Genomic DNA, 27180 nt, shown 5'->3' with positions numbered 1-27180 from the left:
CCAGTTTCTGTACCATGCTCACTAAATGTCCCTGGGGAAGTTACCTATAGCAGTCTTCTTTAACTCTTTTCTAGCTCTCAATAATACTCATAATGCTTTTATACAGAAGAGAAAGAAATCAATAATTAACATCTAATTGGTTCTGCCTGGGTCCAAAACTCTACTTCCTAATATAGTCTCAACATGCCAACTTTGCAAACTCTCTCATTTCTAAATACCCAACTGGATGCAAAACACCGTTTCAGGATGATCTCTATGCTACAGATTTGTATTGTGCTCACTTTGAAACACTTTCATTTACATTTTCTCATTAGATCCTCACAGTCTGGGAAGGCCTCAGGGTTATTATCATTATCTCCATTTTTTATGTAAGAAAATTGACTCCTTGAAGCCCTGCTCTTTAGCTACTAGTAAACTAACACTGATAAAGCAGTATCCATACAGGGAAAATGTTAGCATATTAACAAGGGCCTCTTAAAGCAATGTTTTTAATTGAACATTTTCCTGTTAGCTCCATTACAGGCTTACTGAGAGCACTAGGAGATGACTATAAATTAGCCAGTAATTAACAGTAATAATAACAGTAAATAATCAACATAATAATTAACAGTAATTAACAATAAATAACAGTAAATAATTCAGTAATTAACAATTTGCCAAGTCAGGCACTGTACTAAGTATTTTACACAGATTATCTCATTTAAACCTTGCAACTCTATGAAGTATACACTACTAGTATACCATTAAACTTAGAAAGTTTAATAAGTGGCAAAGCAGAATTTGATTCCAGAACTCACACTCTAAGTAGGACTTTCATTCCCTTAAAACACAACATATGGGCAACTTTTCTCGTCAATTTTATAATTAAAACAAAGTATTATATAGCAGTTTACAGATTAAATTCAATATCTCTCATGTTTATCTAGGCAAAGCATTGGGAGCAAATTGGAGCTATAGCTCAATTCTGATAGCATCAGTTACAAGCTATGTTACATCAGGCACATCGCCTTGTGCTCTCATTGTAAACTCAAGAAAATACCACCCAACTCACATGGCTCAGCTGGTAAGGAATCCGCCTGCAATGAAGGAGACCTGGGTTTTATCCCTGGGTTGGGAAGATCCCCTGGAGATGGGAAAGGCTACCCACTCCCGTATTCTGGGCTGGAGAATTCCATAGACTGTATAGTCCATGGAGTCACACAGAGTCGGACACGACTGAGCGACTTTCACTTGCATGAATGATGTTGTAAGAGTTGGGAATAACATAGCTATGTAATCATATTGTTATTGTTGTTTAGTCACTAAGTCATGTCCAATTTTTTCTGACCCCATGGACTGTAGCCTGCCAGGCTCCTATGTCCAAGGGATTTCCTTCTCCAGGGGATCTTCAGAATCCAGGGATCAAACTCACGTCTTCTGCTTAGCAGGTAGATTCTTTACCACTGAGCCATCTGGGAAGCCCATGTACTCATATTAACTATTACTATAAATAGTATGAATCTATCTTATTATTATTAAGACTACTGTGAGTTCCAAAATATTTTAATTCCTATTTTATAGCTGAAGAAACTGAGTATCAGAGAGATTAATTGAGATGCCTCAAGTTATAAAACTTGTAAGACTTAGAACAAGATTCAAAGCCAGGTCTGCTGGCACTAAGCACAGTATTCTTTTTTATTGCACATTTATATATGGCTGCAAATCATGAATGAGTCCTGTAATTCTCTTATTTTATTGCCACTGCACACTAGTACCCATACTAAAACAGAACCTATTTTTAATAGCTCACCAAGATTAGTTTCATGACTTAGAATGAAGTTGAGTGAATGATGTGTACATCATCATACATGATTCAAAAAAATCTTTCCAAGTTATTTTTTGACTTTTATAAATTCTGCTTACATTTTATTATATTCACAAAACCATTGTGTGGCAGTCATTTAACTTATTCCTATCCAGACTAGAAGCAAACTATGCTTTATCCAAAATTAGACAGATTTGCCCCAAATGGGTTTGAAACACTAAAATATAAGCCCCAATAGGGGAGGAGTTTTTGCTTTGTTCCCTGACATATCCTAAGCTCCTACAACAGTGCCAGACACAAAGTAAATGCTCAGTTAGTATTTGTTGCATGAGTAAAACCTGACTTGTATTAATTTAACAAATGTAAATTAGCTCATGGATTTCAAGAATGACACAAAAACATTTTCCTGTTCAAACCTCACTTAAAATCATGTAAGCAGGCAAGTAACAGCTACCATTTTTTATCCAACCTAGAACAAGTTTTGTACCCTTCTGGGTATATAAACAGAGTGATCGGTTTAGAAAGAAGACCTCAGAGGTACCCACTCATTTCTTCTCCTCCACCAGCTCACCTTGCTGAATGATGAAATCATCAGATTGAATGCCATTGTAGTTTGCACATAGGCCACATGATTTCCCTTTATGCTCCTCAGACAGCTTCAAGTAAATTCCAGATATTCCATCCCAGGCCAGTGAAAATCCAAAGGTGGTTTTCACCAGAATATAGTCAGCTAGTTTCTCAATGAAAACCTGTCCAATTGTCTGAGGCAATGTTAAACTTGAAAAACAGAACACAGGCAATCTAAGAATTATGATGAAACATCAATTACAGATGATCTATTTCTTTCTTGAAGTGACTGAGAAATAAAAGATAATTATTATTCAAAATTGTTGAATAAACCATGCAATTAGATTTCCCAAGGAACCACCCTATAGAAAATCTCAACATTTTTGAAATTTTAATATTGAAATAAATGCAGGAAAAATTATACCTATTTCTGCATACTTATTTAGATTTTATACTTACAGAGAGTTTAAGATAATCTAAAATGCTCTCAACAATTTTGAAGTAAGAATAAACAATGCTCAAAGTATGTAAGCACATTGCTTAAGTGTGATTTTGTTTAATTTTGTTTTAAAATTGGCTGTAAGCAATTAAAAGCTCCTATCCCCAAAATATCACCTTGATACAAATCATCATTTTTCCCACAAAAAAAGTCTAGGCATGATTAGTTATGATTTACAGCTTTAATTCTGCAAAGTATATCTTTAAGAATAAAGATACTTTCCATGCAGTATTGCATAGGGATTATATTCATAATTTTTAAGTTGCATACAATTTGATCTATTTAAGCAAGGGTCACACTGAATGGTTAAACTCCTGATCCAATGTCTAGTCTTTTCATTTTTCACAAATACATACACATACAAGAGAACCGAGAGACATAAGGGAACTGAAGAAAACAGTTAGGCATTTTAAAAGCACAGTAAGTCACCTAGAATGCTTTTGAAAGAACACTGTCCTCCTTCCATCAGAAAGTATTACAGGAAAGAGCAGGTGTTAGTAATTAAGGAAATGAGAGGAAAAAAATCATTTTTACTAAAATAGCCATGCTAACTGAAAATTATAAACAATAATGTAAGATGAGAGGTTAGTAGGTATGTTCAAATATTTCTCTCCAAAATTTTAAATCATTTGAGTTCCTCTCCAGGAAGTGAACATGGCTCCATGAAATAAAAACTATAAAATTAAGAATACTCGTTAACAAAGGGATAGGTGTCTATGGGGTCACACAGAGTAGGACACAACTGAAGCGACTTAGCAGCAGCAGCAGCAGCAGCAGCAGTCCCAAAGAAACGATTCAAATGTCTGTAATCATTTGCACAAGTATGTTTGTGGATAATTATCTAGTCATAAGATTTCATTTTAAGAATAAGAAAATAACTAAAATTTACATTGAAGAATAAATAAGCAGACTTTCCTGTCATAATTTATACTTATTAAAATTAAAAATGCAAGAAATTTATTTTAAATTGAAGGTAAAAGTATGAATAATATTTTCTAAGTTTGCAAGTTTACAAAAGCTATGCTTGAGAAAAGTGAGTCATGTTTTGTAAAGATATTCCATTGCAATGGGCTGCTCACTGCAGGGAGGTAGCGTTGTTCTGCTGTGGGTATTCCTTGGTTTGGTCATTTGTCACATGATCTCTTTCACAGTAAATCTGATTAAGTACACAATTTTTGAAAACAAAATAAAAGATGCTAGTAGAGATGAGTAGTGATTCTAAAAATTTGATAATCTCCCATAAATTTAAGAGAAACCCCTTGCAACCCAGGCAGGAAACAATAACGATGCTAACTAAAATGAATGCACAGATTCATTCTGAAAATTATTCACAGGTTCATAGGTGCCAAAACCCTTCATTTGACAGGGGAGGCAACTGAAATCGAGATGGGTAAAATATGAGGTGCAGAGTCTCACACATTTGATTTCCTTTTGGTAAACATTTCTCTAGCACTTGCTACGCAATAGGCCTTAGGCCAAGAAGTGCATTATTATTAGCAATTTAGCTGAATAATAAGGAAACCATCTTCTTTTTATTATACAAATGGAAATCTTCAAAGAAATATTTTCTCTGAGTTAAAATTTAAATATGATCTCCTAGATTTAACAAAGGGTTAGTATTCTTGAAAATCTAATTGTATGACACTTCTGTTTTATAAAACTATAATTTTAAGTACCCACTATGCTACCCCAAATTCCATACAAAAATCCTAAACCACTATTTAAATTCAGCTCTAAGAAACATATATGTAAATATATTATCTTCCCATTCAAATGGATAAGCTTTCTTTTATAAGAAATTAAAAAGTAAAGAACCCAACTGATCAAGAAAATAAGCCCAGGAGGGGCTCCTTGGGGTTGCTTGACTATGACAAAGCCTGGGTGAGAGCCTGCCTCCCCTGGTACTTCATCTAAAGCCTTTCTGCTATCACCTGCTGCCTCTTGAATCTAAATTGAGAAAGCAAGCACATAGGTTGGTACAGCTGCTGCTGCTGCTGCTGCTGCTAAGTCACTTCAGTCATGTCCGACTCTGTGCGACCCCATGGACTGCAGCCCACCAGGCTCCCCCGTCCCTGGGATTCTCCAGGCAAGAACACTGGAGTGAGGTGCCATTGCCTTCTCCTTGGTACAGCTATTGTACCAGAAAGAATTCCCATGGTTCAAACACTTGCTGGTGAATTCTGAATGATGGATAGAATTGTTCTATCACATAATTTACTTTTCTTGACAAAGTAATGTCAGCCAAAACAGAAACAAAAAAGAATACATGCCCTCATAAAATATGCCCTGTTAGAGGAAAACGGTTAATAAAATTTATGACAAAATGTAACTAAAATATATACTATGCTTGATGACATGAAGGAGAAATATTAAACAGAGAAAAGAGAGTGTGTCAAGGGTTGAGAGGCAACTTAAAATTAGGTATTCCTATACTTATTAAGCTTGGAAGATAGATTATTACACTGTACTTCTACTTTAAAATGTACAAAACCTTCTATCAAATAAATGAACATCCAGTTCCCGAAAATTTTGAATTCTAGAAGTGGGTCCCTCTCCTATCTATTCAAGACCAGTTATTTATTGACCCTAATTCTAACAGAAAATCCTAAGTGACACCTAAACTTCACTTACAGAATTTGGAAAGGATTTGCAGAGGTTTAGTTTTATTTTGATTGTCTGTTTAAAAAAGAAGAAAAGATTTATGAAAGATGGCAAAAAATAATTTAAGAGTTGAACTATGAGGATTTCTCCTTAATCTCTCTTACAATTAGATGTAACAATCTTCTTTCTACCAATATAAGTGTATGTGTATCCTGCACAAACGTTAGGGAGGCTAAACTGTTAAGATTTCTTGTTACTTGGCTAGCTTTGAAGCTACTGAAATTTTGATGTCTGCATGCTCTAACTTAAGGCTTCCCTGGTGGCTCAGTGGTAAAGATTCCACTGGCTACTGCAGGCAACATGGGGTTGATCCCTGGTCAGGAAAATCCCCAGAGAAGGAAATGGCAATGTACTCCAGTATTCTTGCCTGGGAAATCCCATGGATGGAGCAGCCTGGTAGGCTATAGTCCACGGGGTTGCAAAAGACATGACTTAGCAACTAAAGGACAACAGCAAATGCTATAACTTAAAGGTGGTTGTTGTGTTCGACTCTTTGCATCCCATGGACCAGAGCCCACCATACTCCTCTGTCCATGGAATTCTCCAGGCAAGAATACTGGAGTGGGTAGCAGTTCCCTTCTCCAGGAGATCTTCCCAACCCAGGGATCAAATCTGTGTTTCATATGTGTCCTGCATTGGCAGGAGAGTTCTTTACCACTAGCACCACCTGGAAAGCCCAGCTCCAAGGTTACCGTTGAAGATATCCTCTCTTCCTACTCTCCACATTCAGTTCCAGAGTGAGATATTTAGAAATCTGTTAATCTGTGATGATTTCACTATATCATTTATCATATCTTACCTGATACCATTCTTTTTTATTTCATGCCCATAAATTCGAATTTCTTCCTGGTCTGAAAAGAACAAGCTGATGGAGCGATAACAATGATACACTGAACCAAGGCACTTAGGGCTGTTATGAACCTTAAAGGGAGAAAAACAGAGAAAACACAGAAACAACGACACACACACGCGCTTTCACTTGAGTCATTAAGTCCACAATGCGTGTCTACAGTTTTATAGCATTAGTTCCATGACCCTTTACAAAATTATAACTACATTTAGGATTTCCAAGAGAAAAAATGATATTGACCTCGGAAACTGGACAACACAATTAGCTTCATAAAGCACAAGCTTATTTATTTAAATGAGCTGAATCTTTACATGCAGGATGTAATATTCTAAAACTAAGTGGTATGTACCAGAAAAAAAATAATTCTGATAGGAAGACAGTAGGGCACCACAAAGAAACACATTTGTAATTTTCATGTCCATAATTTTTACCTGTCCATGAAACAGAAAATCATGAAATAGAGTTTGAAATGAAGTTCTACATAGAGTAATTTTTAAAGGTTGCAAAAGTAACTAAAACTCTCTTAAAATAAAATTGTGTGGGCACTTTAGGGAAGAGTAATTATCAAAACTTTGATGAAAAAATTAGTTTACTAAACTAAAACTAATTAAAAATTAGTTTACCACCTTCCCTGGTAGCTCAGACAGTAAACTGTCTGCCTACAATGTGGGAGACCCAGGTTCAATCCCTGGAGAAGGAAACGGCAACCCACTCCAGTACTCTTGCCTGGAAAATCCCATGGACTGAAGAGCCTGGTAGGCTACAGTCCATGGGGTCGCAAAGAGTCGGACACGACTGAGCAACTTCACTTCACTTCACTTCAATTATCAAAAATTTGATGAGAAAATTAGTTTACTACTAAAAAAAAAACAAACTTTCTTTAAGTAAGGAAGAAAAGAGAGGAGGAGAGGAAGAAAGGAGAAGAGGAATATTAGATTTTCTTACTCCACCACCAACATAAATCTCAAAAGGTCCAAATAATGACACCAGAAAATAACTGAAAAAATATAGAAAACTACAGATAGATACTATAGTAGTATAGATTCTACTATACTATCTATAGATACTATTATAGATAGAAAAGAACTTTCAAAGCACAAAAGTGATAAGGAAAATCACCAATGATAATATAAAATTTTAATATTGCAAGTATGTAATGCATATTAATTTAGTGATTAATAGGCAAATTTTACTGATCACTTGTGTACTGAGGACTGTTCTAGATTCTGAAGATGTATTAGTCAAACAAAATAGACAAAAATACCTGCCCTCATGAAATGAATTTCATTAGAGGAAAATGTTGGGAGCCAGCGTGAGGACCTCCGCCCATGGCAAAGGTCATGAGGAAGGAAGCTTGGCATACGCAAAGGCGTGATCAAGCCTCAGGAAACCCCCTGTTCCCGAGCATCTACCCGCAAAACCAGAGTACTTTACGGGGAGCTCTCCCCTATAACCATTTCTCTCAGAGAAGGAGTTAACTTGCAGCTCCAGTTAATAAAAATTCCTGGGTGTGATAAGAGTGTTTCAACTTACGAACTCTGAAGGTTCTCTGGCCTGCCTGATCAGGCTCGTTCGGCCGCATGTGATTGTTTACAGCCTCCCAACTGAGAGGCACGGGATGTTTTAAAACTTTCTAAATACAGACTCTTTTGAGAAGTTAGAAGATCATAGTATTATAGTATTAGTAGGTTGATTAGGAATTATATTGGTGAAGGGTTTTTTCATTTGTCCTGCCAATAATTACTGCTAATTCCCTGCCCTGTGTGTGACAAGGATGTTTCAGGTCAAACCCCTCTGCTGACAGACTAGCTCGTGTGACAGCCTCTCAGCCATAAACAGCACAGAGAGTTTGGAGTATTAGCATAGGGCTTTTCTCATTGATGAGTCAATAATTGCCATCAGGCCTCCATATCCATAGGCACCTGGGAATATATTAATCAATGTATTTGGAATATAAAAAAGGAAATATAGTAGTTTTTGATATTAGCAATACTAGACTTTTGAGTTAATGAATCTTCTCTTTTGTTATAGATCACTGTACTTTGTTATAAATCACTATAAATCACTGGGTCCTTGCTATGCAAAAATGTAATTTATCACTATCTTAAAACAAAATAGATCTTAAGGGGAACATTGGTGAAGGGTTTACATTTGTTGAGCCAATATTTGCTGCTAAATCTCCATATTCCTGCCCTTATAATGAATATAACTAGCATATAGGAGAAATAAGTATTAACCTTTAAGATTAATCATGTTAAACCTTAGGTTAAGTAAATTCCTTTCTTGATTGTAACTCACTACACCCTCACCCTATAGGAATGCAACTTTATTTGGATGGTGGCGCCTGATTTAAGAAAAAATCACCCCTGGAAAAATAAGTTTTCTGGTTAACTGACCAGTATCAGAAAGAGCCATAAAATGTCAGCAGACCTCATGGCTAAAAGATGATGAAACTCATAAGACCTTTGTATAATTTTATATGAAGCACCTGATTGTGACAAGGGTCAGGTCTGCTGACCCCCGCGTGACTCTGTATTCATCCCTATGTATAACAAAAAGGTATGTAAACAAACCTCAAAAATAAAGAAATCGGATCAGTTTCTGGAAAGACTGATTCCCTCGTGTCGTCTTTTTCTCGCTCCCCGTTTTCCTACCTGAATTCAGCCTCTTTTTCTACTACACGATCTGCTCCTAATCTCCCTCTATATCTGTAACTAAATAAGTTTTTTCCAGGACGCCGACTCCATCCCCACCTTCGAATTCCCTGGATCCACCGGGGCTAGACCCCGGCAGGAAAACAGTTAATAAAAAATAAAATTACATGTAACTGAAATATATCCTGGGCTAAATGACGTGGAGAAATATTAAATGGAGAAAAGAGACAGAGAGAGTGTGTATCAAGGGTTGTTGGCAGTGGGGTAGGAGGAGTTTAGGTTGAATGGCCAACAAAAGCCTCACTGAGAAGAGGAAATTCTAGTAGTAAAGATGAAGGAGATACCAGAGCAAGGCATATATATGGGTATTTAGGCAAAAGGAATAGCAAATGCAAAAGTCTAAAGCAGAAGTATAACTAAAATGTTCTTGGTATCCAGGAATCCAGACATAGGACCTCAGGCAGGATAATGGAAGATTTTCCTTAAAGAAACAAAATGGAAAAAAGATGTACAGATACTAATGAAGTGAAAGTAAAAGTTGCTCAGTCGTGTTTGACCCTTTGCGACCCCATGGACTGTACAGTCTCCTCTGTCCATGGAATTCTCCAGGCAAGAATCCTGGAGTGGGTGGCCATTTCCTTCTCCAGGGGATCTTCCCGACCCAGGGATCGAACCTGGGTTTCCCAGTTGCAGTCAGACTCTTTACCATCGAAGCCACCAGGGAAGCCCCACAGATACCAATATCTGGGGCTTATTTAATGAAACTAGAGGTTCCCTGCTCAATCTCCCACTAGGCAAGAAAGTTCCATCCACGTATTCAGAGCTTCTAACCAGCTTTTAGAACCTAATACTCATATGTGAATAAACATTCATGGATCATTTGATGAAGGCATGCAACATGAAAGGCGGATGCCAAATAAACCAAAAAAAGGAGATTAAAGGAGTCAAAAACAATTCAGAAAAATTAACTTCCAAAAATCCATAATTGGTATCTTCAGGGAGAAAAGTGAGAAAATGCCATTCATGAAACAAGAAAAAAAAAGTGATGCTAAAAGTGAAATTCAAGGAATAAAAATAAGTGACTAGATATTGTTAATATGATAAGAAAAACTTATAATTGAAATAGAACTATGGAAAATAAATAACAATAATTGGAAAGAAATATCAAGACAAAAAAGCAAAAAGATGGAAAAGAGAAATGAGTCAATGAGAAAATTAAAGAATCAGTCACTCAGAACAGGAGCTCTAATATCTGAGTTACAAAATTACTAAAAGAGAGGAAATTAAGAAATAAATATTATTTCAAAACTAAATTGTTTGAAATGCTAGAAAGGGCTCATCAAGTACCCACCACAATATATGAAAAAGCAACTCACATGACACCTCAGAATTTTGGGGATAAAGAGAAGAACTAAAAATTTCTGTGAAGAGAGGGTAAATTTTAAAAGATCATATGCAAAATGATCAGAAATCAAAAGGAATAGAATTTTAAAATTCTAAAAGTGATTTGCAAGCTATAACCAAGAATTCAAAAATTTCTCTCCTATGCACTTTGAGATGTGAGTAACCACTAGTCAAATCCATCACTTGCCCTCCCTAATCAAGGTCATCTTAATTGTTGCTACAAAAGATAGGCACGTACTGCAAAGAGCAGGTAGTCTAAACGATAAGATATCTGCCCAAGTTGTTTTCCAGGAACTTGAAGTCAGAGGTGTCTAGTTTGAGTTAAACTGGTTAAGACTGAAAAGGATTCCTGCCCCTTCAACTGGCCACACACAAGTCTTCCTCTCTAGAAAGCACTATAAACAAGCACTGTCCACATGAGCAGAGCATCCAATAAGGTTTTCAGAGCCTATGTCTCAATTATAAACAAAAATTCAAGAACTGCTAGACATTTTACAGGACCTAAGATACAAGGGTGGCTCTAGAGGTAACGACTCTGCCTGTCAATGCAGATGTAACAGATGCGGGTTCTATTCCTGGGTCAGGAAGATCCCTGGGTGTAGGAAGTGGCAACCTGCATGGACAGAGGAGCCTGGTAGGCTACAGTCCATAGAGCCACAGAGAGTCAAACATGCCTGAGTGACTAAGCACAAGAAACAAGGAATCCAATACAGGAGAGAGCAGAATGAAACTCACCAGGAAAATGTGAAAAGAAATTCCAAATGCTAGGTGTACAGTAGGCTCAAAAGCAACCAGTCCCAATTGGCACAGGAGAATGAAAAACTGAGAAAGGGATAACTCGTGGGAAGGAAAGAGAATCCAAAACTGTCTGATTTATCTGACCATATTCAGAAGAGTTGAAGGAAAAAATTGATTAAAGTATAGAAAATGCAGCAAACAAAAAGATGAGATAACTTAATTCTATAAAACTGTATAAAGAGAAATGAAACCACAGTAACATTAGGCTCGGCTCTCAACAATACTTATACAGCTGTTGTTCATATATGTAAAATATGTAAATGACAATAATATAAAAACTACATATGATGTAACCAATACCAGTGATAGAATTCCATTAACAAGAAGGAAGGAAAGTATGAGTGTGAGTATGTATGTGTTTATGTGTGTGTGTGTGTGTGTGTGTGTGTGTGTGTGTGTGTGTAGTAGAGGCAGAAAGGATGATATGACAGATGATTTCCCATTTTCCATACTAAAAAGTGAAGAAATAAGTCCTAACTTTGAAAATAAAGAAATAATAGCACATTTTAATGTGTTAGGTAAAAACAACAAGAAATAGCTTAAAAAATGAAGTAATTGCCTTTGGAGAGTCAGATTTTAGCTGGGGTCAAGGAATGAAGGAAAGAAGAGCTATTTTTACCTTCATGTATCTTGATGCAATCTTTTAAACTAAATGCATATATTATTTTCATAAAAATAAAATTGAATTTTAAGAAAAAGAACCAAAAATATAAAAGTATATATGCCTAAAGATATTTATAAATACATGTCTTTTAAAATACTGAAACATTTTAAAACCTAAATATCTAAAATAGAATATAATTAAATAATTTCATTACTGCATAGCTGGAACAAGTACAGCTAACAAAATTTGTGTTTGTCAAAAACATCTGACGTGGAAAATAGTTCTTAGTTCTTAGGTGAAATTGTGGGGAAGAAAATTATACATAGTAAAGTTTCAACTTTATAAGTGTGTATAAAGTCCAGAGGAAAAATTTAGAGGGAAATACATGAAGCCATTAGCACTAGTAAGTCTTGACTGATAATTCTAATAGTATTTTTAGACTTCTTTAAATTTTTTCAATTTTCTACAAAAAGAGGTGAACAACTTTATAATCAGAGAAAAGATGACATTTAAAATAAATGGATTTGTTGATGTGAAAACAAATTCCACCAACCAAACAGAGCCAAGTAGAAAACAATATCTATTAACTCTGAACGCACAGCTGAGCTTTGTGTGTTATTATCTCTCAATTATCTAGTTGACACCTTAGTCCTCAAAAGGGCCAGACACTGGACAAGAACATTTCAATGAGAGTCAGAAGGTGTTTGAGTGATAAACTCGGTAACTCCTTCCCAGAGTGGAAGAGTAAAGGACAACAGCGAACTGAGAACAGGAGCCCTGGATGAACTAAAAATGCGTGTCACTAACTCCCCTATCTAAAGAGACCTCCAGTTTTTTATCCTTATGTCCCATAAGTTAACTCTCAGTAGACTTCATGTTCTTTTGAGGTCCCAGGGATTTGTTGCTGTTAAAAAGCATCAAGACTGAATTTTTAATATTTCCCTCCTCTAAGAGAGGAGGAGATTCAGGCAACTCCAACATGTCAGAGAGCTTCAAACAAATGATGGTTATGGAGGATTTTAGCTTTAGAACAGGACAGCACTCTGGTTTTCTGGTTTTGCTTTGAAATATCACAAAATTCAGAGGAAGACGCAGGCAGGGAAAAAGGTCGCTTCCTGACTTCCTTACAACAGCCAGAGGCACTCTGAAGCTTACATTTTGAGATGTTTCTCCTCTGAATCCTTCTGAAGCAAGAATGCTGCAACTAAGAACTAATTCTGAGTTCAGTCATATAGTATAAATCTACCTAGAAATTAGCTGCTGCTGCTGCTAAGTCGCTTCAGTCGTGTCCGACTCTCTGCGACCCCATAGACGGCAGCGCACCAGGCTCCGTCGCCCCTGGAATTCTCCAGGTAAGAACACTGGAGTGGGTTGCCATTTCCTTCTCCAATGCATGGAAGTGAAAAGTGAAAGTGAAGTCACTGAGTCGTGTCCAACTCTCAGAGACCCCATGGACTGCAGCCCACCAGGCTCCTCCATCCATGGGATTTTCCAGGCAAGAGTACTGGAGTGGGGTGCCATTGCCTTCTCCTATTAGCTACCTATCCCCATATCCTCTAGCTGTGTTTATGTAATTCATACACTCCATTTCATAAACTCCAGTCCCCAGTTCACAGTGAGATATGTCTTTTAAGAAAATCCAGATGACCATCACACTGGAAATGTCAAGAAGGAGCATACACAAGTAACATGATTGATGCCTGAAGCGACCCTCTCTTTTTGAATTGATCAAATAAAAACTGAAAAATGAGTATATCAACTGGAGTTGATATTACAATATCCATGACAGACATTCCTGCATTACCTACATGTCCCTACCTTATGGATCCAAACCAGTCTTCTCCCAGTCCTAGGCCCCATCTTCATAGAAACATGCTCAAAATAGTTACAACTTTGGCCCTTCCCATTCAGACTCAGCCCCCTCCTTCCCTAATAAGAGCGCTAAGTATTCATGCTATGATTACTATATATTTTTCATCATCTGTCTAGTACTTTAAAAATACAGACTTGGCCATAAATAATTAAGTTAATTATGTCATAGGATCACCTACCCACACAGTATACTGAGGCTCCAAATTACCACAGTCCTTTGCAAAAATGTAAGAACAGTTTCCTGGGAAATAATAGTAGATGCCATCAAAAGTTTCAAAGTGGTATTGCCCCCAGGTTTTGCAGATCCCATCTCTGCCATTGCCCATGTTTGGCACTGAAAAGAAAGAGGATAATATTTAGTAGAATAAAACAAATGATACCTGTTTCTTACAAAGTTCAGTCATGGTAGGTGATTCTAATTTTCATTAAAATAGATGTTTGCTTCTTTGGTGGACAATATCACAGGGGAAAATACCTAACATAAAACTACCAACAGCTCTCAAAACTATCAAATTCCCCTGAAGAAAAACATGGTCTTCAAGTTGAAGAAAGAATTTACGTTAGAAGCTTCCTTAATTTTTGCTTTCAAACAAAGACTTTGGAGGAGAGAAAGAGAGGGAAGAATGAGAGAGTAAAAGAAGGTGATAGTGATGAAGCAAATATAATGGCTGCAAAAAAGAGAAATGTCACCACAGGGTATCCTAAAAATTAATACTGGCAGCATTGGAATGTTCTGGTCTCTGCAATTGTTTGAAAATAACAGGATCCACAGAGAAAACTAATCATTGGCCAAAAAGTCATGTTTATAAGTCTGGGACCTGGGAATGGGGAGCATTAGTCATCCAAAGTATACTGAAATTCATGGCCTCAAACTGGGCACATTGTACGCAGTGTTTGTCTTAGAGCATGCAACTCCATCTCCTGTTGCCTTCTTGTCTGTCTCGCTTTACACCTTTGTGGATGCCCAGTTTTATTTTCTCTACCCTTCTTTCTAGATTAATATGGGAATCAGTGAAATTTACTGAGCATTCATTGATTAAGACATTAGACTATGTTAATATACTTTATAGGTAGCATAGAGAGAAGGCACAATCATTTCTTTTTGTAATTTATGTAAATGTATTAGCTTTCACCAACTTAGACCTTTTCAGGAAAAAATACAGAGCTAGCTATTCGTTATTCAGGCAGTCTTTTCTGGTAGCATGCCTTACATCTGTTGCATATTTTCATAAAATCTTGTACTTTATAGCACATCATAAATGTAATTACTGTTATCTTATATCCTGGTCCTCTCCTCTAGACTGCAATCTCCATCAGGGCAGAAACATGTCTATATTATTCACTTTTCCCAGTGTCCAGCCTGGGATCTAGTAGACGCTCAGTAAATACTCATTAAACAAATGGATTTTATTATTTATTATTGATATAGGGTCCTATATTAGATACTGTGGATTAAAAAAAATGTTTAAGAACTCTCTGCTTTGAAGAGTTCTCAATACTATTTCTCTCTTTAAAAAAGTGTAAGTATTAGTTGTTCAGTCATATCTGACTCTTTGTGACCCTATGGACTGCAGCCCATCAGGCTCCTCTGTCCATGGGATTCTCCAGGCAAGAATATTAGAGTGAGTAGCCATTCCCTTCTCCAGGGGATCTTCCTGACCCAGGAATTGAACCTGGGTCTCTGGAATTGCAGGCAGATTCTTTACTGTCTGAGCTGCCAGAGAAGCCCATGTATAGAATATTCCATTCATTCAAAGTCAGAAAAGAATGAGTGGCTTCAAATAACAAATCTAATTTATAAAGCAAAATAAAGATGAATGGAAACCTGGTTTTAATGGGGCAATACTATTTAAAATGGAAAAAAAACACTTGAATCACATTTTTATTTTTATTTTTATTTTTTTATAATTTTTTTTAATTTAATTTTAAAATCTTTAATTCTTACATGTGTTCCCAAACATGAACCCCCCTCCCACCTCCCTCCCCATAACATCTCTGTGGGTCATCCCCATGCACCAGCCCCAAGCATGCTGTATCCTGCGTCAGACATAGACTGGCGTGAATCACATTTTTAAAAAGTACTTTAGGAATAAACCTGACCAAGAAAGTTTAAGACTCATACCCTGAGTATATAAGATATTGATATAGGAAATTGAAGATGATTTACAGAAATGGAAAAATATCCCATGCTCTGGGGTTGGAAGAATTAATACTGTTAAAATAGCCATACTACCCAAAGTGAAATATCAGTTTAATGCCATCCCTATCAAATTACCCATGACATTTTTCACAGAACTAGAACAAATAATCCTAAAATTTATATGAACCATAAAAGTCCAGGATTGACAAACCAATCCTGAGGAAAAATAATGAAGCAGGAAGCCTAACCCTCCCAGACTTCAAACAATAGTACAAAGCTACAGTAATCAGATCAGTGTGGTGCTGGAATAAAAGCAGACATATGGATCAATGTCAGAATAGATAGACCAGAAATAAACACACACACCTATGGTCAGTTAGTCTTTGACAAAGGAGGCAAGAATATACAATGGAGAAAAAACAGTCTCTTCAGCAAGTGGTGTTGGGAAAGCTGGACAGCCACATGTAAATCAATGAAGTTAGAACACACCATACCACATACAAAAATAAGCTCAAAATGGCTTAAAGACTTACATATAAGATATGACATGATGAAACTCCTAGAAGAACACAGGCAAAGCTTTGTTTTATATAAATCATACCAATATTTCCTTAGATCGGTCTCCCAAGGCAACAGAAATTAAAGCAAAGCTTTTGCACAGCAAAGGGGGCTTAGAAAGAAAAGACAGCCTATGGACTGAGAGAAAATATTTGCAAGTGATGAGAGAAACAAAAGCTTAATTCCAAAAATGTACAATCAGCTCACACAATAACAAAAAGACAAAACAAAACAAACAACATGATTTAAAAAATGAGCAGAAGCCCCAAATAGACATTTTTCTAAAGAAGACATACAGATGGCTAAAATCACTAATTATTAGAGAAATGCAAATCAAAGCTACAACAAGGTACCATCTCACACTGGTCAGAATGGCCATTATATAAAAGTCTGCAAATAACAGATATGCTGGAGAGGATGTGGAGAAAAGAGAACCCTCCTACTCCACTGGCGGGAAAGTAAATAGGTACAGCCTTCATGGAAAACAGTATGGAGGTTCCTCAAAAAACTAACAATAGAGTTGCCACACGATCCAGAAAGCCCACTCCTGGGCATATATCTGGACAAAACTATAATTCAAAAAGATAACATGTTCTTCTATGTTCATAGCAGTACTATTCACAATAGCCAAGACATGGAAACAACCTAAACATCCATTGACAGATGAATGGGTAAAGATGTGATACATATATACAATGGAATACTCCTCAGCCATAAAAATAAAGAATAAAGTAATGCTATTTACAGCTACATGGATGGACCTAGAGATTATCACACTGTGCAAAGTAAGTCAGAAGGAGAAACACAAATATCACATGATGTCACTGACGTGTCGAATCTAAAATATGACAGAAATGCACCTGTCTTCAAAGCAGAAATAGATTCATAGGCGCACGGAACAGACTTGTGGCTGCCAAGATGGGTGGGGATGGGGAAGGGATGGACTGGGAGTTGGGGACTAGCGGATGCAAACTACTATATATAGAATCGGTAAACTAAAAGGTCCTATTGTATAGCACAGGGAACTATATTCAATATCCTTGAACCATGATAGAAAAAATATGGGAAAAAACAATATAATACTGTAAGTCAACTATACTTTAAAAATTGCATTAAAAAATCTAAAAACAAAAAATACTTGAACTAGTAGAGTTCAATGAGAAGTGAAAGAGGGCATCACCATTTTCTTTCACATTGTTTCAAAATCACTGGAAATAAATCGTGAATACTCTAGTTAATACACAATATGATTGTCCCAAATCCCAAAGGATGAACACTAATACAGCAAATGATGCCTTCATGCTCTCTGTAGCACCTCATAATTCTCTCGTAAGTATCCCTGAAACTTACCAATCTGGCACCGTGTCCCAAGAGCCTGAAATATTTGACAGTCACATGTACCAGCCTTAGAACAGAAAGCTCCGTTAAGGCATTCATGAGGACAAGAACCTGAAGGGCAAAAAAAAATCAGTTATCTTCTGGCATGCATCAGTTTTTATAAACACAATCTGTCAAGATTTAGCTTGGACTAACTGTAACCTCTGTTAACTCAAACAGAACCCTGGGCCTATTGCCTTGATAAGCTAAAGAATTAAGCTCCTCAAGTCTCTATCTAGTTCATTTCATTATGTGTGCTGTGAAACAAGAAAGACAGGCTTTCACATCTCAAACTACCCTGAGAGCAAAGGTTAGCCTCCTTCAAGCAAATGAAAAGTCAAGTTCCCATGTAAGGAATCCCTGTCCCAGATGATGAGAACCAGAAACACACAAGCTGCAGATGATTCCCTTGACAGAGTTTGGCACCAGCTGCACAACTGATCAGCTACTTCTCCAGGAGCAAGTGTGGTATTAAAGAAAAATGTCCATCATTAGCTCACCGGATCAGGCACAATATAGAACTCGAGAAGAAACTCTTATTTTTTAAGAGAACGATTAAACATTCTATTTGAAGTTGTGCATTAATCGTCAGGCTTAATTGCAAATGATGCATTCTTTCTGACCCATAGCTAATTTTAATGGGGAAGAAGCCAAAGCTGCTGCTGGTTGTCACCAAAATATTTTTTCTTTCACGGAAAGAAAAATCACCCTGAAGGATTATGTTGGAAAGAGAAAGAAAGAAACTATGAGCTCCTGAGTGAGTTTGAAAGCTGGAAATGAATCACAGTGAAAATCCCTCCTCTAATAAGGAGAGGACAAGAGACCCTGGCAAACCTCAACAGGAAGGATTTAAGTAACACATCAAGAGAACTAGAGAACATCTTTGAGTGACCATAAAGTGTTTACTAAAGATTGGCTCTCTTTGGAATATGGTAAGGTCATGAAAGGCACTAGTCTAATTGTGGTATTTTAACCACAGTTCTGCAGAAGGCAAGAATTTTAAACTCTATTATCCTTGCACCTTAAGATCCATTGATCTAAAATGTCTCCACTTTTAAAGACACACAAGTCTCTAATTATATCTTAACTGAGGAGAAATGAGCTGTTTTAATTTTGATCAGAAATATAGATAAAAATGACATTTGTCATAAATTTAAATGCAGTTCTCTTTTTCTGGTGGGGGTACATATATACATATATCTTCGAATTTTATCTTAAGTCACAATATTGTATTTTTCCAATCAATAAATGTCAAAGTAATTACATAAGCATACATAATTATCGCCTTCAAAAATTTATTTACAACCCTGTTTATTCTCCTGAAAACAGATACCAGAACAAAACTGGCTAGAAACCCCTGTTTTTTTTAATACAAAAAAAATCAAATTGAATTTCAAACTACCATTAGCATATTGCTAAATGGAAATGAGAAATGGGTAAGCAAAAAGAGCAATGTCAAAGAATCAATTGATTCAGAAAAAAATAAAACATCGGATATCCACTGATATCTTTCCTGGTCATACAGTTATGAGATTTGTCTGCTTAGCCTTGCTTGTTTCCAAATATAATTCATATTTCTATGTGAAGTAAACTTAAACTGATATTATTACCACCCTGGCTCAGTTCCCTTCACGCATTATATGGAAATTATAGAGTTCATTCACTATACTTCCTAAAGGGGTCTTTTGAGAAAGCAAATACAAAACCATAGATTTAGCACTGACCTTTTATTTTGCTCTCACCCCAATTAATAGCTTCATGGAAGAAGTATCTTGGAGAAGTTGCTTCAAACTTTAAAAGAAAGAAATCAGAATTCAAGAGAATTAAATTATTTAATTCAAGGCGAACATGCAAATTGGAAAACCTGGAAAACAGCTACAAACACAAAAATCATAAAGAGCTGACTCCATATTTCCGTGGACTATTAAGGCAAAATCTTAGAGCGGCAGAAAGGGCTCCTCTTGGGTTGTAGTTAGATTTGACTTCAAGGTTTGATTTTGTTTCCTGAATCTGACAAGTCCTTCATCCTCTCTGACCTCAGTTTTGCCTCCCTGCCCTTTTTGGAAAAGAGCCTGGTCAGAATCTAATCTTTGCATTAGCTGACTGCCTTGCCTGCAGAAGTAGCAGTTTTTAAATATTTCCAAGTACAGATGAGTTTGGAGAAAATGCATGGGACTGAAGGACCAACAGACAGGGATGTACCCGCTGTCTGCAACCCTTCTGGGCAAGACACCATCTACAGAAGCCTCGGCCGCTGAAGTGTGAGCGTGCCATCCTGAGTCTCCAAAGAGCTGCCACTTTAAAGTTCACGGAACAGTTAAACGTATCTTTTTATAGAGCCCAAAGGACATCAGGGTATTCATTAAGAGCGTGAATTGTAGAATCAAAAGGTTCTGGATTAGAGGCCTGATTCTGCCACTATTTACTCTAAGGCAAATTTCTTAACTGCTTAGCACCTTCTTTCACTTTTCTGTAAAATGGGAACAATGATACATACTTCACTATGTAGCTAAAACAATGAATTTTAAAAAACGTATATAAAGATTCCAGCATAATACTTCACACATAGATTAGCAAGAAAGAGATTTATATTAATCTAAGGATCCCAAATAAAATTATAAGATTTAGAGAGGTTAATATAAAGTAGTTGGAGAGGAAATGGCGACCCACTCCAGTACTCTTGCCTGGAAAATCCCATGGACGAAGGAGCCTGGTAGGCTACAGTCCATGGGGTCGCAGAGTCAGACATGCCTGAGGAGGAGTAGTAAATAATTGTGGATTATTAAAACTAATTGATTATGGCTTTTTATTCCAATTTAATGCCAATTTAGTGTATGATCTGGGGCAATGTCCTTTCCAATAGGATTTTTACATTCACCAGAAGAATACATATTCCCCAAATTTGCCATGTAATAGTTAAATTGACTACCAGAGGATGTTAGAAAAACTGGAAAGAGTGAAGGATAAGAAGAAAGGAGGATGGAGAATGTGATTTCAGGTACAAAGCCCTTTGTCAACAGACTCTGGTCTCCTTTCCACATGGTAACATTTTCTAACAGGCAGAGCTGCCCCACGGCAGACAAAAGGCCACCCACACTCACCACTTCGAGGCTCTTTCCTAAAGTCTTTTCGTATCATGGCTCCAAGCTCACTGTTGTCTGCTTTCATTCCTCCAAGATTTTGTCCTCACTGTTCAGCCTCCTCTTTTCTCCCTTTCCTCTCTCTTCAAACTGAGTCAGACTCACAACAGTCTATGACCTGGACTTCCCCAAGACAAGGCTTACTCTCTCTTTAGCTGTGTTGTCTGGGACTGCCTAAACCTAACACAGCCACCAATAATACCGGGCACCAAACTCCTCTCATGCTGGTGCTAATGAATCCTTGCTGGTGCTCACGAACAGTATACATTGACTTCAGCTGTGGTTCATACAGGCTCATTAATGAGAACAAAGTATTTAACGTGCTCAGTCTCAGTTTCCCAATCTGTAATACGGAATAACAATAACCTTCTCACAGAATTGTGAGAATTAAACGAAATGATATAAGTAAAGCACCAAGAATGGTGCTAGGCACATAATAAGTTTTTGTAAATAGGTTACCTACTTACATTATTAAGCAAAAACTAATTAAAGTTCACTAACTACACTGGATAACACTAGACCAAGACAAAAATACACAATTTGTTTTTCACTCAACTTAGGCTATGCCTCCTCCATGGGAATCTCAGTGACTACCTAGGACACCAACCTCCTGGTCACCACAATATCCTATTTACTGTGACATTCCCTGCATCATATTATAATGTCTCACTAATGCTAAGACATGACACACCGCTTTTATTTTTATAACAGATCTGAACTCAGAATGGCATGTCTTATGTTTATAATTGGAGGGGTTTTTTTTTTTCATTTTCCATGTTATACAAACAATAGCAAATAATTGGTGGTGTCATAAATTCAATGAACAAGTTACACAGAAAGGACTTCTTTTACAGGTCTGCCTCCACTAGCCACTAAGTTTCTAGAAAACAAGCGCTGCTGTTCATGGTTATATCTCTAGCACGGCCCCTTTTATGTTGTCAACAAATAGCAACTGAACCAAAAATAGACCTTACGCAAATGGGAGTGATCTGCCTCACAAAGCTGTTTAGAACCATGACTACAAAATGTTCTGTTGATGCCCCTCCTCACATCCTCTTAGCCCATCTTGAACTTTGCCTGCATCTGGGGTTTTGAGCACATTGAAACTCTCAAGCACCAGCTTCTTTTTGTCTCTGCCTTAGGGTAGAGTCCCAGCAGAACAGACAAGAGAAATGCCTTTCAGGAGATTTAAGTGCCCCCAGAAGCTGCCCTCCACCAATGAGAGGCAGGTGTGGGTGGATAAATATCCCAGATACCCGATTCCTTGGAGAAACAATTCTAAAACACTCTACACAGTTCCTCAGAGGGATGCCTGCAAGACTAAGCCTCGGATGTTTAAAGCAGGAAGACCCCTCATTAACAGAGATGTGCTGGATTCTCTCCCTTCCTTGGCCCCCTTTCCTCCCCCCATCCCACTCCTGCACATACAAACTGTCCATACCCTCTAATAAACAATTTGCCTCTGCTTTCAGGAGAAGAATTTTGAAATGAGACACAAACGCAAAGAAAAGTTACAAGCTGTGGGTGCATATATTCACATAACTGATGAAAGAGGACACCCCATTCCTCCTCCATGCCAATTACAAACCCACAGGAGGGCGAGAAGCACAGAGAAATCACTGCAGTGCACAACTGACAGGGACAGTGCAGGGACATTGACAGCAGTACGTGTCTACCCTTCTCTGCTGTTAACTCATAGTCAGCGTATTCCTGAGTCCTTAGGTGCACAGCTCAGTCCATGCTCCTAGAGTGGGGAAGTGAATCTGTGGACAAGAATGGCCTTTGTGACAGATGAAATTTCAGTCCTAAACTGTGCAAGGCATCATTGCAACCTCATTGCCCTTCTTTACCATTTCTTCTCTTAGAGTTCGTTCAGATGTTAAATAATGTTGGTGCCTGTTCTCCAGCTACAGGAAATAGAAGTGTCCAGCTCTTCAGTCTCTCTAAGAGAAATCAAGACAAGTGCATTTCTCGCTTATTAACAAAAGGCAGGCATTAACATACCTCTGGGGGGTAAAGTACTCTTGCCTGGAAAATCCCATGGACAGAGGAGCCTGGTAGGCTGCAGTTCATGGGGTTGCTAAGAGTCGGACATGACTGAGCGACCTCACTTTCACTTTTCACTTTCATGCATTGGAGAAGGAAATGGCAACCCACTCCAGTATTCTTGCCTGGAGAATCCCAGGGACGGGGAGCCTGGTGGGCTGCCGTCTATGGGGTAGCACAGAGTCAGACACGACTGAAGCGACTTAGCAGCAGCAGCAGCAGGGGGGTAAAGTATACAAATTCTAAAAACGTCCAAATGGTCAATAGAATAAGCCCATCCATAGGCTGCTTAACGTGACAACTGTGAGGTATATTTCACAGCTTCTCCAATCTAGTAGGTTCTACCAGAAAGCAGTTTTTCTCAAAATTAAATTTTCTACTGAGTCATGTGGATGTCTTTTTGTGGCTAACATGGTCTACTGGTAAACATGTACTTAACATTTCTCAGAGAAAAACCATTTTAACCACTTCACATGATATATTAAGTACTTATGTACACAAAATACTTTTTAAGAAAGAAAAAGTGTTTCCCTTTCAAAGACAATTCTTTGCCTATTCTAGTACAAAGAAAGATCTTCATTCTTGTTGAGGATAAATTAGTTCTGTCTTCTGAATTGTCGCAACAGCATATCAGATCTCTTTTTTTCAATTATCTTAAGTTAAATTATATATTAAACATATTTAATATGCAATATATAATAAAATATATAAAATATAATTTTATATTAAAGATATATTTCTATCTTTAAATATATATAAAATAATCAGGCATCCATCAGAAAATGCTAACAGAAGTTGATTACAGTTCAGCATTTGACAAAGACCTTGAATATATAAGCTCTCTGCTACATAAATACTCAAATCATATTACTTTCCAAAGAAATGCCTTTATTGAGTTAGGATTCTCATCTTACTGTCCATCATTAACAGATAAATATTTTTTAAAATCCACCCATTTAAACTTTCCAACCATAATTTGAAGATACTACAATTATGTCATGCAATATCATTTAGATAAAAGGACCCAAGCAAAAAGGTGTCCTCAAATTCAGTGCTACTAAATCCCTCTATAAAAGAGAGGTCACTTCTTTATCAGTGCCTGTAATTTGTTTATTAGATAATATAAAACCTCTTTGTCAGGACGCTAGGACACTTCTGGGGCCCTTTTGTGGTACTTAACTCAGATCATGTACACCTTTCTCTGCTCCTGTTTGCTCACATCTGTCCCATTTTAATTATCCTCTGATATTGTATTTAATTTTTAAACCAATTAGAATGTTCTGGCAAGTAATGAGATTAAATCTCTCACCAATGGTGGTAACCTATCAGTAGGGAACTGAGGTGAATAGCAAAAAAGCATTTGACCACAAACAAGTAATTGTGAACTGAGCCTGAACTGGAGCATCACGGGACAGCGCTAGAGAAGTTACTTTGCCTCTTCCTCCTCCTCCTCGTCTTGTTTTTAGCATTTTATTTTTCTCCACAAAGGTCTCATTGTTGAAGTGACAGCAGAGGCCCAAAGCAGAATGGATTATTTCTCAGCTTCTCTCTCCATCTGAGGCATAACCTACCTGGGCTGCTAAAAGAGCTCTTTTCTGTCGATTTTCATTAAACCCGTTTCTGGAAGAAAACAAAAAGAACTTGTATAGTCAAAGGGCCCTAGGCAACCTGAACAAGCCTTTCCCAAGAGAGAGCTGATGTTTTCCTCCCGATTTCCATCGCTTTATCAAAGAGGTCTTTCTTGGTTTAACATTGAAAAGGTCCCCCTCCCCCTTTTGGAGGGGTTAGATTTGTGTGGTGGCGCTGTCTCATTTTACAAAATTCAGGAGTGTCCCCAGATCTCTTCAGTCGCTGATGTAAACTGCATTTTAGGAAGGAACTTTGAGATAGAGAAATTAACAAAATAATGTAACACTGTAGCACCAACATGCACGATAACTGCTCCACGTGCCTTCATAAAATATTTCATAAGTATCCGACAAGTGCACGTTCACTTTTTTCAGATGGAATACTCAATTCTCTCTCTTTTCCATGTCTTCAGATTAACATTACTGTGAGTAAACGCATCAAACCAAATTTTCAAAATCAATGGGTAGAATTCTGCTTTTCATTAAACAGATCAGCCTAGTCCAAAAAATAATTTTCATTACTGACTGCTAGAACCATTTTATTCTTTTTATCATTAAAAACTGCTTTAATCTGTTAAGAATATTGCACATTTCTAATCATTGATGCATACTAATAATAACAATAGGAAATTACTGAATATATTAACAACCTCTTTTGAAATGAAAATAATGTCTTAGTATCCACAGTCATTGGATACCACCAAAAATTCCTCTTATAATTAAAATAAAAGGAAATAATTTTGTTCCATTGATAAGGAACTAAATGCTTAATAATTTTTAATTTGTGGAAATGTTTAAAGAACTGCATCTCATGCCCTTGTTTTGTAAAATATTGCATTAATTTTTTTGAAAGCAGATACACAGTCTGCTGAGTTTGGCTCATTCCCATTATCTTTATGTTTCAGAGGACATGAAGAACGAGAAATACTCACTCTGACGTTCTCGTCAAGATGGATGATGTACAAATATAGCCTGCCAGAGATAAACATATGTGATAAGAATAAACAAATTATCCAAATATCTTGGCCACGTGTTTTGATTATAAAACAAGTTTAAATGTAATTCTAAAATACAGACTGAGATTTTGACCAGCAAATTCCTTATGAGCCATCAGGGTGACCAGTAACCCAGAAAGAATGGGCAGTGTGCATACAGGGCCATGATACAGTGGAATAAGCACTGGTCTTGAAGACAGAGATCCAAGCTCTAGTCCCATCCTACCACGTAGCAAACACCAAAATTCAGCAAGCACATCACAGGATGATGGTGGGGGCCAAGCTGATCTCCAAAGTCCCCTCCAGCTCTCAACGCTCTAAGACTATCTCCTCTTGGAGTGTCAGTCACTACTAGGATTGGAAGATAGTGTCTGTAACCATGCTAGCTTTTTACACTTCAGTAATTTTTCCCACTTCCTCTACAAGTCTCCAAATATACAGCCTTTTTCAGGGAGTAAATGGAAATAAATGTATGGCTAAATGTGAATAAATGCTTTCTGCCATAAAAATACTTTATAAAAATTAATTTATAAATATCTTGCTATAATTGAAAATCAATTCTTAATCTCAAATGTTAAATCCTTCCTAAGACATTATTTTGCCATTCTTTGACGTGATGACATCAAGGAAGGTTAAGTACTCAGTGTCTCCTTGTCTACTATAAAATTTCAAATGTTTAATTTATACAACTATTTTAAACCATTATTTGGAAGAGAAAAGGAATCAGAGCTTCTAGTACAGTTTTATATCATAATAAAATCATGATTTTAACATTTAAAAAAGAGACTCATAAATGTAAAACTAAAAGTTCCAAGTTATCCACATTATTAAAAAGTTTCCCCCCAAATGATCTGAGTGTCATTTAGTCATTCTAATGACTTCAAAGTGCTTTACAGTGTAAGAGGAAACAGTTCCCACCATTCACAAGAAAGACTAAAAAACAATAAAATAAGGTAAAAGTTTAATATGAGTTCTTACCTTGTAATGAAAACAGCAGTATATGAAGCAAGAATATACTCCAAGGAATCATTAAATTGAGTTTTCTCACAATGTTCATTTCAGTATAGCCTTTTCCCTGGAAATGTAACTAAATTGTTGGTCTTTACTATGATGGCATCTTAGAAGTATGAGTATTTGTAGAGTGTTCTAATTCTTATAAATATAGCTTTGTAATAAAGGAATTAAAACAGGAATTCCAGCCTTTCTAACCACATACAGCATCTGAAGCCTTGGAACTTGCAGGCAACCCTTTGGCTGAGTCTCTCATTAGCAATGCATGGCAGCTTCTTACCTGACCCCGTATTAGTTACACCCTTGCCTACTCCTGCACATCATACCCTTTGTAGCCTATATTACTAGCCTTTTATGACTTCTAAAGACAGTAGCATCAAACAAACAGAAAACACTATTATCTCCTGATGTCATAAGAGATAACAATTATTCCTAACTGTTGATCTCTTCCGTTTTATTCATGAAATAATTACTGTCCTTTGAAGGAAGATGAACTAAAATCCTATTAGTCATTCCCAGAATATATAGATGTTCTCATAAACTTTGCTTTAAGATTTATAAGTAAAATAAAA

At 36.9% G+C, this 27180-nt stretch overlaps 1 protein-coding gene across 2 annotated transcripts in view; it reads right to left on the bottom strand.

Annotated features, from left to right (window-relative positions):
* Positions 1–26654, bottom strand: part of OTOGL (otogelin like) — a 174071-nt gene extending 147417 nt beyond the window's left edge. For both annotated transcript variants that reach the window (XM_068971075.1, XM_068971076.1), the window contains exons 1-8: positions 26576–26654; positions 25535–25574; positions 24546–24594; positions 19513–19579; positions 17762–17860; positions 13893–14047; positions 6331–6452; positions 2376–2581 (exon numbers count right to left, since the gene is read on the bottom strand). In XM_068971075.1, the coding sequence (XP_068827176.1) occupies positions 2376–2581; positions 6331–6452; positions 13893–14047; positions 17762–17860; positions 19513–19579; positions 24546–24594; positions 25535–25574; positions 26576–26654 (817 nt within the window). The remainder of the gene's footprint in view (positions 1–2375; positions 2582–6330; positions 6453–13892; positions 14048–17761; positions 17861–19512; positions 19580–24545; positions 24595–25534; positions 25575–26575) is intronic.
* Between the last annotated feature and the right edge of the window lie 526 nt (positions 26655–27180).

This window comes from Capricornis sumatraensis, chromosome 4, assembly GCF_032405125.1.
Source record: "Capricornis sumatraensis isolate serow.1 chromosome 4, serow.2, whole genome shotgun sequence".
In the NCBI taxonomy this organism is placed as follows: Eukaryota; Metazoa; Chordata; class Mammalia; order Artiodactyla; family Bovidae; genus Capricornis; species Capricornis sumatraensis.
Note: the sequence above shows the minus strand (reverse complement) of the source record. Positions and strands in the feature narration are given on the sequence as shown.